This window comes from Tupaia chinensis, unplaced genomic scaffold, assembly GCF_000334495.1.
Source record: "Tupaia chinensis unplaced genomic scaffold, TupChi_1.0 Scaffold148894_1, whole genome shotgun sequence".
Lineage (NCBI taxonomy): Eukaryota > Metazoa > Chordata > Mammalia > Scandentia > Tupaiidae > Tupaia > Tupaia belangeri.
The window spans coordinates 19,952-33,547 of NW_006208742.1; the positions used below are offsets into that span (position 1 = coordinate 19,952).

General features: G+C 35.5%; 1 protein-coding gene across 1 annotated transcript in view; it reads right to left on the minus strand.

Annotated features, from left to right (window-relative positions):
* The window catches only part of LOC102480870 (vomeronasal type-2 receptor 26-like), a gene marked incomplete at its 3' end in the record, with an annotated part of 121,820 nt that overhangs the window by 16,769 nt on the left and 91,455 nt on the right, over positions 1-13,596 (minus strand). Inside the window, exon 9 of the mRNA XM_006170758.1 lies at positions 9,098-9,916. Coding sequence (XP_006170820.1) covers positions 9,098-9,916 — 819 coding nt within the window. The remainder of the gene's footprint in view (positions 1-9,097; positions 9,917-13,596) is intronic.

Consider the following 13,596-nt stretch of genomic DNA (forward strand, 5'->3'; position numbering starts at 1 on the left):
AAACAATCCCATTCAAAATAGTCATGAAAGAAATAAATTATGTAGTAATATACCTAACTGAAGAAGTCAAAGACCTCTACAATAAAAACTATAAAATAAATTTTAAAAAACATTGAAAACGACACAATGGAACAATGAATCTAATCAGAATAGCAATTCAATTCAATTCAATATACAAATTTAGCACAATCCCAGGCAAATCACTAGTGATATCATTCACAGATTTAGAAAAAACAATCACAGAATTCGTCTGGAATATATAAGACCCCATATTGCCAAAGCAGTGCTGCACAAGAAGAGAAAAGTAGGAGGTCTCTCACTCCCTGACCCCAAAATATATTATAAAGCCATGATAATCAAAACAGCATGGTATTGACACAAAAACCAGATATGTGGGTCAATGGAACAGAATAGAGATACCAGAAATAAACCCCCAAACATATAGCCAACTGATTTTTATAAAAAGGTCACCAGTCAATTCAGTGGGGAATAGAAAATCTTTTCAGCAGATGGTGCTGGAAAAATAGGCTATCCACCTGTAGAAAGATAAAACTGGATACCTATTTCTCACCATTAACAAAAATCAACTAAAGTGGAACCAAGATCTAAACTTAAGACCTCAAACTATACAATTACCAGCACATAATGCAGAGGAAACTCTTGGAGACATTGGAACAGGCAAAACTTTTTAAATAAGACTCCTAAAATACAGGCAATAATCTCAAAAATAGACAAATGAGATTACAGGTTAAAAAGCTTCTGCTCAGCAGAGGAAATAATAGAGTGAAACAGCAACCCTTGGAATACAAGAATATATTTGCAAAACATGCCTCAGACAAGGGACTGATAACTAGAATATATAAAGAACTCAAGTGGCTTACCCCCCCAAAAATGATCGACCAATTAAGATGGGCAAATGAGTTGAACAAACAGCTCTCTAAGGAAGACAAATGGACAGCCAAAAAGCATATCCCATATTCAGTGACTTAAATCTCAAGTTAGGTGCATGTACGTGCATGCCCTAGATCCCAAGAGAATGGAGGAGAAAGTATTTGCAGCGTGGTCATCCCCCTGAGGAGTGATTTCTTGATTTCTGTTTGTCTCTGTCTCTTCAGCAAGGAAACACACCCTATAGCAAAAAAATCATTCTCTTAAAAAAAAAAATGAGAAATGAAAATGAGCTCTGATAGAAAAAAAAAAAAAAGCAATGGTAAGTGCTGGCAGGGTAGCTGTGTAAATGGAACTTTCCTACCCTGTTGGTGGGAATTTAAATTAGTAAAGCTACTGTGGAAAACAATACAGAAGTTTCTCAAAGACCTACAAATAGAACTACCCTATGGGCCAGCAATTCCACTCCTGGATATCTACCTAAAGGATAGGAAAATGCTTAGTTGGAAAAGTGTTTGTACGTCCATGTTCATTGCAGCATTATTTAAAATTGCTAAGAACTAACCGAAATGTCCACAGATGAATGGATTGAGACAGTGTGGCATATATACACTATGGAATACTGCTTAGCCATAAAAAACAACCAGACCCTAGCAGTTGATATAAAGTGAATGAATATTGAATATTTACTTCTCAGTGAATCAGGCTAGACAATGAAAGAGAAAAAAATATGTGTCTCCACTACACATACACACAATTTATAAATACACACACACACACACACAATAACACTGGACCCACAAGAGTTTAGCAGTTTGGAGAATATATAAGAATGGAGAATGGTTGCAGATACTGGAGGCAGAGTGGAAAGTCATGGAAGGTGGAAGGTGAGAAGAAGGGAATCAAGCAGAAAAATAGAGAGGCAACATACTTAAAGGACACCAAAATGGAGGGTTGTGCATTAATGGTGATGTGTATGATAATATCTCTAGTTAGAGTAGTGTGCAGTGTATTTATGCTGAGAAAATTTATTTAACAAGCTGTGGTGACGTACAATGGTTAAATGTATAAAATAAAATAAAAATAAATAAATAAAATGAAGCAAATATGTTTTTATTTTTTTGATGAGTGTGATTGTCATGTGACATTACAAGAAACACTTTATAACAAAATATAAATTTAAAATTGTTGACTTCTACAGTGATTTGTATTTATTTTATTATTTTTTAGAGCTTTTTTTCGTCTAGGTCATGTGCATCACTGGAGAGACAGAGAGACAGAAAGTGAGAAGTCACCTCCCCACCCCCACAAGATGGCAACATCTCAATCCCTTCTCCTCGTCTCCACTTGGAATCTTGGGCATGCAGACACATGCACCTGGTGTGATTTTTAAGCCACCGGGTCCAGGATTCAAACTGCTATCCACTACATGGAAGTTCAGTGACATAACCATTATGTTATCTTCTGGTCCCAAGTTTTAAAGAATTTTTTTTGAGAGTTTATTTGCTATAGGGTGCATGCACTCTCCAGTAAGACAGAGAGAGACAGAGGGACAGAAGCAAGAAATCACCTGCCAGGGGAGATGGCCACGCCACAATGCCTTCTCCTTCATTCTCCTCTCAGATGTTGGGCACGCATGCACACGCACCCAGCGTGAGTTTAACCCACCGGGTCTGGGACTCGATCCACAGTTAACTACATGGGAATCCAGTGACAAAGCCATTAAACTAACTGCTGGTCCGTTAAAGAGATTTTTAAAGGAAGAATATTAACCTCTTAACATTTGGGATTATAACAGTTTGTTGCAGAAAATAATTAACCTTTCTTATCTATACAATTGTCATTTGTCTTTTTTTCCCTTTTCTTTTTCTTAAATTTATTTATTTTACATTCACTCACATTATCACAGCATAAAAAAATGAGATTTCCCATCAGAATACAGTGTATATTGACTTAATAATATTATTATATATGTTATCAACAAGTATTTTTTCCTAGATTTTTTCTTATATATTTTGTATATTTTCCTCCTTGAGTCCCTACTTCTCACCCTCTGGCATTTCCCACCCTCCTCCCACATTGTCTTTGATATCTACAGTTGCTTTCCATGCCTCTTTTTTCACATTTTATTGATATACAAAAAATCTTGTATAATTATTATTTTAATTTCAATTTGTTCTGTACATTCAATCATGTTATTTAGCTTCCAAAGTGAATATTCCAACATGTGTACATTTCTCACCAGTCCAGTTGACAATACTATAAAGTTGTCTTCAATAAATAATAAAGATAAATCTGAACCCCTACCTCTCACAATTTGCAAAAATCAACTCAAAGAGGATCAAAGATGTAAACCTAAGACCTCAAACTATAAAACTGCTGCTCAAAAACACTGGGGAGACTCTGGGAGACATTTGAGTAGCCAAAGACTTCATAAGTAAGACCCCCAAAGCATAGTAATTTGTCTTTAATGCTTTCAAATAGAAGCAGTATAAAAAAACTGTACTCAAATCTAAATAGCCATTTGGACAAGATTACATAATTTTCTAAGAATCAACTTCAAAGTCACTCAAAGGATAATTTGAATTCTATCATTGTTAGTACATACAGAAATTAAATGGTAAATGAAATCTCCTAATGTTGATTTCACATGTATGTATATTAATTTGTTTTATTCAACACATTGTATGTTAGTCCTTTTTGTATAAATATATTTTATGCATAATTTATGGACTTAGATATGTTTAGCCCCAAATACAAACTCATTATAAAACAGGTAGATGATTTTGAGCTTATATGCCTCATAAGTGGTTTCCTATTGTAAAAATTAGTCATGATATTTTCATATATTGCAACTATAGTTAAAGCTAAAAACATCTTCTTTCCACGAGTCATTTTAGAATATTGGGTAGAACCCATTTTGTTCTGACCACAAACATTATTTAAGTGCAGAAATTGGGTCATAGCATATACATTGCTATAGATAAAGTAGCTACAGTAAGATATGGTCATTATGTCAATATTAATCAGCATTGGATATATTAATAGAAAATACATAGAGATTTTATTTGATTTGTGATGTCACCCTGTTTTGTCATGAATCTTGAATGTTTTACAGTATTTTATTGTACAATATCTATTATATTTTATAATGGAAACATTTTAAAAGTTTTTGCAGTGGAGCCAGCAAGTGGTATGGTGTTTAAGGAAATGGACTCTCACATGGTCAACCAGGGTTCAAGTCTCGGCCTGGAAGTTTGAAAATCATGCTAATGTGGGTGGGTTCATATTCAAAAACCCAAGAAGAGAATGTAGGAGAAAGCACTGTGATATGGCCATCACCCCTGAAGGGTGAATTCTCACTTTTCCTCTTTCTGTCTCTCTCTGGTGAACAAATGTGCACTATGACATAAACAAATGAAAAAACAAAAACAAAGACAAAGCAGGTTGTTACTCGGAAGAAGCTCTTTAACTTAATGTAATCCTACTTGTCTATTTTCAGGATTCTTACCCGTGCTTTGGAGTCTTACTTAAGAGAGACCTGCCTACTCCAATGTCTCAAAGAGTTTCCTCTGTGTTTTCCACCATGAGTCTTATGGTTAAATCTATGATCCATTTTGAGTTGATTTTTGTTAGTAATGAGACTTAGGGGTTAAGTTTATTTTTCTACATGTGGATATCCAGTTTTTCCAGCGCCATTTGCTGAAGAGATTTTCCACGGGATTATATTAATTATAGTCAAGATACAACCCTCATAATAGGAGAATACATTTGCAAACTCTGCCTCAGATAAGGGAACAATAGCCAGAATATGCAGGGAACTCAAGCACCTTACCCTCAAGAAACAATCCAAGTAAAAGATGGGCCAATGAGGTAAACAGAAAACTCTTCAAAAAAGATACATGAGGGGTGAGCCTGTGCTAGGGGCTTGGGAACAACTTTGGGAGTTTTCGCACACAATCGCCCACCAGTCTGGAAACCTGGCCTTACACCACCTATCACTCACTGGGATATTTAAGCGTGGTCTGAGAAGATCTCCTTAGATGATCCTAAACTCAGAGCTTTGGAACAACTATGACACTTTCTGCACATTGTTGCCCTCCGCTCTGGTAGCCTGGACTCACCTCACCCACCAGAGTACTTAAGCCTCTGGGCAAGCCTCCTTTGGTGAGCTCACAGTCAAGGCTTGGGAGCAATTTTGAGATTTTCTCTCTACTGTCACACACCACACCATTGACTTGAACTGGCCCACCTGCTGCCCACTGGAATACTTAAGCCTGCTCTGGGCAAGCTTCCTTGAGTGAGCCTGTGCTTGTGGCTTGGAAGCTATGTAGGGACTTTAGGTATATCAACCCCGGTGACTCTCTTCACTAGGTTATCTCGCCTTAGCTTGATACCACCTCATCAAGAGCTGAAAATTTAGCAGAGAAGTCAATCACCTGAAGTTACTCCTAATTGTTCTAACCTTGTAGAAATGGCCCTCTAGTAGAAACGCAGCTGGAAACTAAGGGTATAGTTTTCACCACCAATACTACAGAATCGATTCCAATAAACAGAAAAAAGTGAATACTGCATCAGATAACTAGAAACCAGCACAATCCCATAAAAACATTAGAAAACAAGGTGTTAACTCTCACTCAGTTGAGCTTAGTAGCCTCTCATCAACAGTGGATAACACAGAAAAATACACAGAACATTCATAGTGACAAAACTCAGTAAGATACAAGAGAAAACAATCAGTTACAGGAAATGAGAAAATCATTTCAGGACATGAAAGAGGAATTTTGTAATGAAATAGATACCCTAAAAAAGAATCAAACAGAACTTTTGGAAATAAAGTGTACAATACAACAAAATTAAGCTTCCCTAGAAAGCATTTAAGCATATCAGACCACACAGAAGAAATAATTTCTGACCTGGAAGACAAAGTCTCATGCACAGACCAAATTACCAAAAAGAAAAAAGAAAACAACTCCCTCCCCCCAAAAAAAAGGACAATATATGGGGAATTCTAGACAACATGAAATGTTCAAATATCCATATAATGGGTATTCAAGAAAGTGTAGAATCTGCTAAAGGTATGGAACATCTCTTTTAGAAAATACTATATGTACATTTTCAAAATATAGAAAAACATGGAGAAATTCAGAGTCAAGAAATAAAAAGGACTCCAAATAGAATCAACATAAAAAGATCCTCCCCTGGAACATCATAGCCAGATTGATAAAAAAGACAAAGACAATATTCTAAAAATAACAAGGGGAAAATGTTTATAATAGGAAGATGTGTTTCTTATAAAGGTTACCACATTAGGCTAACATTAGATCTCTCAACTGAAGCAATACAGGCAAGGAAAGAATAGGAAGATGTATTCAAAACATTAAAAGAAAAGCAATTACAAAGAAGAATATATCCAGCAAGATTATCCTTCAAATGGGAAGAACAAATAAAAGTATTATCAGATAAACAGAAATGGAAAGAATTCACCAATAAAAGACCAGTTCTACAAGAAGTAATGAGGGGATGGTTGTATCAGGAAAACAATAGAGATACAAACAGTAACAGGAGGAAAACAATAACAGAGAAAAATCACTAAAAATGTAACAGGGATAAATCTGGAAATATCAATAATAACATTGAATGTTAATGGATTAAATTTTGCCATTGAAAGACAGATACTGAGTAAATGGGTAACAAAGCAGAATTAATCTATATGCTGCTTACAAGAAACATACCTCACTGCTAAGGACATACATAGACTGAAAGTGAAAGGGCTGGAAAAAAGATACTCTGTGGAAATGGAAACCAAATAAAGGCTGGAGTAGGGGTACAGATATCAGACAAAATAGAATTTAAGATGAAAGATATAAGAAAAGACAAAGAAGGGCATTATTTAGTACCTAAATGACTTGTTCATCAAGAAGATATAACACTTGTACATATCTATGCACCTAACACTGGAGCACCTAAATACATCAAAGAGAGACTGTTGGATCTCAAGGGACAGATAGACTGCAATACAATAATTGAATGGAACCTCAGCATCTCACTGATTCCTCTAAGACAGAATATCTAGACAAAAACCAAATAAAAAACAAACAGAAGATCTAAATGATACCATATACGAAATGGATTTGACAAATATTTACCGAGCATTTTACCCAATTACCTCAAAATATACATTTTTCTCACCATCACATTGAACATTTTAGAAGATTGACCACATAGAACACAAAAGAAGCCTTTACAAATCCAAAGGTATAGAAACTATATCTAGCATTTTTTCTGACCATGATGGAATCAAACTAGAATTCGACTACAGAAAAGAGCCCTTGAAAATTCAAAAACACTTTGAAACTAAACAATCTATTCCTGAGTGACTTTACAACAATAGAACAAATAAAGACTGAAATCAAAAGGTTCATAGAAACCAATGATAATGAACAAAAAAGTGTTTATAGCATATGGGACACAGCAAACCAGTCAAAAGAGAAAAGTTTATAGCAATTAGTGCCCACTAGAGAAAAAGCAGAAAGGTGGCAAATAAATAACCTCATGACAGAACTCAGGGAAGTGGAAAGACAACCACAGAAATTCCCAACACACTCCAGTAGAAAATAAATAATAAAGATTCGAGCAGAAATAAATTAAATAGAGAATAAAAGAACTAAACAGAAAATAAATGTCAAAGCTGGTTCTTTGAGAAGCTAAACAAACTTTACACACTGTTAGATTAATGAACAAGAACGTAGAAAGGAACCAGATAAATCAAATAAACAAGGAAACAGGCATTATTACAAAGAGTATAACAGAAATACAAAGTATCATAAGATATTACTATGAACAGCTATATGCCAACAATCAAAAATAAAAAATACTACAAATAGAACTACCATATGAGACAGTAATTCCATTCAGGTATTTATCCAAAGAATAGTAAAACCCTCCGTCAGAAAAACACTTGTACACCAATGTCTATTGCAGCATTTTTACAATTTCTAGGACATAGAATCAACAAAAATGTCCAAAAATAGATAATTGCACTGAAAAAAATGTGGCATATATAATCTATGGAATAGTACTCAACCATAAAAAAAGACTATGGGACCAGCAGTTAGCTTAATGGCTATGTTGCTGAATTCCCATGTAGTTGACCGCGGTTCAAATCCTGGACCCAGTGGCTTGGACTCACGCCCAGCACGCATGTGTGTGTGCCCAAGATCCTGAGAGGAAAATGGAGGAGACGAGATTGTGGCGTGGCCATCTCCCTTGTGGGGTGATTTCTCAGTTTCTGTCTCTCTGTCTGTCTCTATCTTTCTGGTGAGCGCATGCACCCTATAGCAAAAACCTCTGATAAAAGGTGGTGGATGAATATAGAAGATTTAATATTAAGGAAGCATACAAGACTATGAAAGACAGACTTTGTATGCCTTTATTCAATATATACTGGTTGTCAGAACTCTATAGCAGAAAGGAAAAGGTTGGAATGTATAGAAGCAGGGAGGACAATGGTAGATACTAGTGAAAGTAAGGATGGGGTAATATGGGTGGGCAATAGAGTGAGGGAGGAGAACAGGGAATAAATATCAGTGTTGGAGGACTATGGGCAATGGGGGTCAGGAGGGAGAAAATCAAGAGTAAAAAAGAAGCAAACCATTTAATGGGCACAAAAATGGAAAATTACGTGTTCATGATAATCTGTATGGTACTATCACTGACTGAACTGATATACAATGTATTTACTCTGGGAAAGTTCATTTTGTGGGTTGTAATGTTGTACAATGATTAAATGTAAATAAATAAATAAGAAGAGAAAAAAAAAAGAAAGAAAACACTTTCTGGGGACAATGGTCATATCACAACCCCTTTTTCTCCATTCTTGGATTTTAGGCAAGAATTTTCCCTTTGCTTTTAAAGCTGCTGGGACTGAGAGTCCACATATACAGTGGGTCTTGTGGGATCCTGCTGCCTTAAACACTACACCACTGGTTGGTCTAATATTTGAAAGTCTAAATTACCAGTGGCAGGATTCTCTAAATAAATATGACAATTATACATACACTTTACTTCTTGTTAAATTTTTTTTTTACTTTTTCCCAGATCTTGTTGATCTCTCAAAGAAAACATGGTCATGATATTTTATTTTAATAAAATACCTCCAAATGTTATTAGGTGCTTAATGTATTCACTGGTTGTGAAAGATGTTTACCTGCCAGAGTAGAAACACAGGCTGGTCTGCATCTCCTGGAGATCTCATTTGTATTTTCTGCAAAATCAGCTGATGAAGGGCTTGGGCCACCATATACACAGCATGATAGATAAAGAAACTGGAGTCAGACACAGTCATCATGTCCAAATAATGTGGCACAAACTCTAAGGAAGAATTTGGTGGGCAGTATTCAATTTTGCCACATTGTGAATCAGCAAGTGAACAATTAAAAAATGAAATCCATAATTTAGTAAAGTAAAAGTCTTCTGGGTATTTAAAAGGTTGGATTATCTTCAAAAATTGTTTGAAGCCAGGAATTTTCTTTTTCTGAGTTGAAAATAAGAAGCTTCCATGGAAAAAGTATGGCTTGTTATTCATGATGTTCAAAAGGTGTTCCCACTGTGATGAGTGGAGATTTCTCATAATCCATACCTTCCCCAAAATTAAATTGAATTCTTTTGCCATTACCAGACTCCAGACACTCCCTTCATCACCAAGTATTATATACACATTTGCAGTTGAAACTCTGATCCTAGTCCTAAATCTGAAATTACGCAATGTGTTGACACCTGTTGTGGGAGGGAGTGTTTCTTTAAAGGCCATACAGATATCCTTTTTTATCATCTCTGCCATTAGATCCTGAAAAATCTCCTCTGCTTTTATATCATTAGACACATAGACTGCCACCCACGTCCAGCCAAAATGCAGCAACAACCAGATGACCCCATGAGACCAAGAGGTGTCCTTGATGGCCATCTGATAAACTGATGGAAACTGGTTTTTATCACTTAGAATGGGATCAAAGGGACCATAAGTGACCTGAATAAGAAAAGAAGTAGCCTGATTATGAACTTAGTGGAATTTGGAACTGTTCCCTTAAAGAGGGGTAGATCATTCTCTACTTGATAAAACTGCACAATAGAATATAGGGCAGAAAGAAAGTCTGCATAGAAATGACTATTTTCTCCTTCTGGAAATTAGAATATTGTGTCTTAGGACCATTGCTATTAGGAAAGAGCATGTTACTTGTCCAGATCAAGATAGCAATCCAAACCAAAGCACAACAAAGTGTAAATTTGAATATACTTTTCATCTTCTACAGTGAGAATTGAAAAATACATAAACTTTATTAAAATAGTGAAATATCAAGATGTTGGCGATTTTGCTATCTGGGTTCATATGACTTGTGGACTGGAGTCTCTTTGCCCTAATAACCAATGTTAAATGAGAACTCTGAGGGAAAAAAAATTATTGTAGTGATCTTATCATGAAAGCATAGTATATGTATTCTTAAAAAATATAATCACTTGCCCTCTCTCATATTTCTAAAATATAACTTTTCCAGAATGTAATTCTCAAAAGCTAATGCTGTCTTTGTTTAGTAGTAATGTCACCTGAAGCTGTTTATGTTAGTTTCTCTAGAAAGAATATCTGGGGTGCAGAGTTATTATGTGGACAGTAACTAGAAGTACTTTCAGGAGATCTACCTGTGTGACAGTGAGGAAGTGCAGAGGAAGCTGGCAAAGCACAGAACCGCAGCCAAATTGGGAGATCTCCAGAGCTGGAATGTTTTTACACATTTATCCCAAATGAAAGTCAAGTGGAACAATCTTTATACCTATAGAATTAATTGCATTGTCCTCTAAGAGCCCTTGATATTTCCCATTCTAAGATGGCGTATATCCCTGTGCTATGTGGATAAAAGTGGTACGTACTTTTTATCTTATAATAGTTACTAGCATTTATTTAGCACATACTGTTTGTTATATAAGGTGCTAGATATTTTAGAAGCATTAGCTTATTCAATTCTACAGGAATCCTACACTGATCTCTCTTTTAAAATTTCTCTATTTCTTTCTCCCTAATTTCCTTCTCTGTATCCTCCCCTTCTCCCACCCTCCTTCCACACTATCTAGAGTGTCTATATATATTTTCACTGCGTTCAGGCCCTCCAACCTTTCAGTCTCTATCATGAAGGAAGACAGTCAGTATAGATTGAGTGGAGACATACAATGTCTTTTTTTCATAGTGTGGTTTACTTCACATAGCAATAAATCTTCCATATTCAATAACTTTCTATCAAATGCCAGGTCTTGTTTGTTTATTTATTTATTTATTTATTTATTTTTATTTACACACACACACACACACACACACACACACACACATCATGAATAATGCCACAATAGACTTCGATGTACAAAACCTTTTCTGACTGAGTATTCTCCTGTCCTTTGGGTAGGTACCCAGGGACATATGGTAATGGATCATATGGTAATTATATTTGTAAATCTTTGAGGAATCTCTATATTGTTTTCCACAGTGCCTGGACAAATTTACATTCCAACCAACTGTGTAGGAGAGTTCCTCTTTCATCACAACCCCACCAACACTTACCATTTTTAACATTTTTAATCTTTGCCTTTCTGACACGAGTTAGATGGTATCTCAATGTGATTTTAATCTACATATCCCTTATGATGGGAGATTTTGAACATTTCCTCATGTGTTTTTTGGCTGTTCATCTGTCTTCCTTAGAGAGATTTTGTTCAGCTCATTTTCTCATTATTTAATTGGTTTAATCATTTGTTTGGGAGTAAGCCACTTGAGTTCCTTGTGTATTCTGGTTATCAGTCCCTTATCTGTTTTAAAAGCTGTTTTAAAAAGCATTCTATCATTTAGAGGGTTGTCAACTCATTCTATTTACTGTGTTTTATGCTGTGTAAAAATGTCTTAATCTGATGTGATCTCACTTGCCTATTTTAGGGATTATTGCCTGTGCTTTGAGAACCTTATATAAGAAGTCTTAATAAGGTTCTGTCTCCCAGAGTTCCCCCTATGTGTTACACCAGAAGTTTTATAGTTTGATGTCTTAGGTTCAGATCTTTGATTCATATTGAGTCTTTTTTTTTTTAAATGATGAAAGATGGGGACCAAGTTTCATCATACTGCAATTGGATACCCAGGTTTTCCAGCATCATTTGCTAAAAAGATTCTCCTTTTCCCACTTGACTGATTGGGATCCATTGTCAAAAATCAGGTGGATTGGGACCAGCATTTAGCGTAATGGCTATGTTGCTGGACTCCCATGTAGTCGACTGTGGTTCCAGTCCCAGACCTGGTGGCTTGAACTCTCATCGGGCATGTGTGCATGTGTGCCCAAGACCCCAAGAGGAGAATGAAGGAGAAGGAATTGTGGGGTGATTTCTCACTTTCTGTCTCTTTGTCTCTCTCTGTCTCTCTGGCAAGCGCACACTCCCTATAGCAAAAACCCCTCAGGAAAGAAAAACAAAAGAAAAAAAAGAAAAAAAAGAAAATCAGGTGGATATATGTTTGGGGGTTTATTTCTGGGATCTCCATTCTGTTCAATTGGTCCATCTATCTGATTTTGTGGCAATATCATTCTGTTTTGATTATCACAGCTTTACAGTGTATTTTGGTGTCAGGGGATATGATGCCACCCACTGCACTCTTCTTATGCAGGATGGCTTTGGCAATGAGATCTTTTGTAATTCCAGACAAATTATATGATTATCTTTTGTAGATATGTAAAAACAGCTCTGGTACTTTATTGGAATTGTGTTAAAAATGTAGAATACTTTGGGTAGGATTTCTATTTTGATTATGTTAATTCTTCCAATCCAGGAGCATGGGATGTCCTTCCACTTTTTTTGTAATATTTTCAATATCTTTTTAAAGATTTTCATAGTTTTCTTTGTAAAGATCTTTGACTTCCTAATTAGGTTTATTCCTAGGTACTTACACATTTTGTGACTGTGGTAAAAGGGATTCCATTCTTTAGTTCTACTTTGGTCAACTTGTTGCTGGTATATAGAAATGGTATAGATTTTTGGATGTTGAATTTGTATTCTGATACTTTACTGTATTCATCTACTTCAAGAAGATTTTTCATGGAAACCTTTGTGTCTTCTAAGTATTACATCATGCCATCTGCAAATAAAGATATTTCCAACTCTTCTTTGCCTATTTGAATGCCTTTTATATTATTCTCTTTTCTAATTGCATTGGCTAGGACTTCCACCACTATACTGAAAAGGGGTGGAGAAATTGGGTAACCTGTCTTCTACCAGTTTTCAGTCCAAAAGCTTTCAGCTTTTTCCCATTCAGTATGTTAACTATAGGTTTTTCATATATGGCTTTTATTATGTTGAGAAATGACCCTTCTATGTCAATCTTCCTAAGAGTCTTACTCATGAAATGATGTTGTATATTGTTGAATACTTCTTCTGCATAGGTTGAAATGACCATACATTTTTTCTGTTAATATGGTGTATTAATTTTTATGGTCTTGTGTATGTTGAACTAGCATTCATGGAATAAAGTCTTCCTGTTCATGATGCATAATCTTATATGTTGTTAGATACAATTTGAAAGTATTTTGTTGAGAATTTTTGCATCTATGTTCATCAAAGATATTGGTCTGTAGTTTTCCTTTTTTGTCATATCTTTATCTGTTTGGGGAATGAGGGTGATAGAGG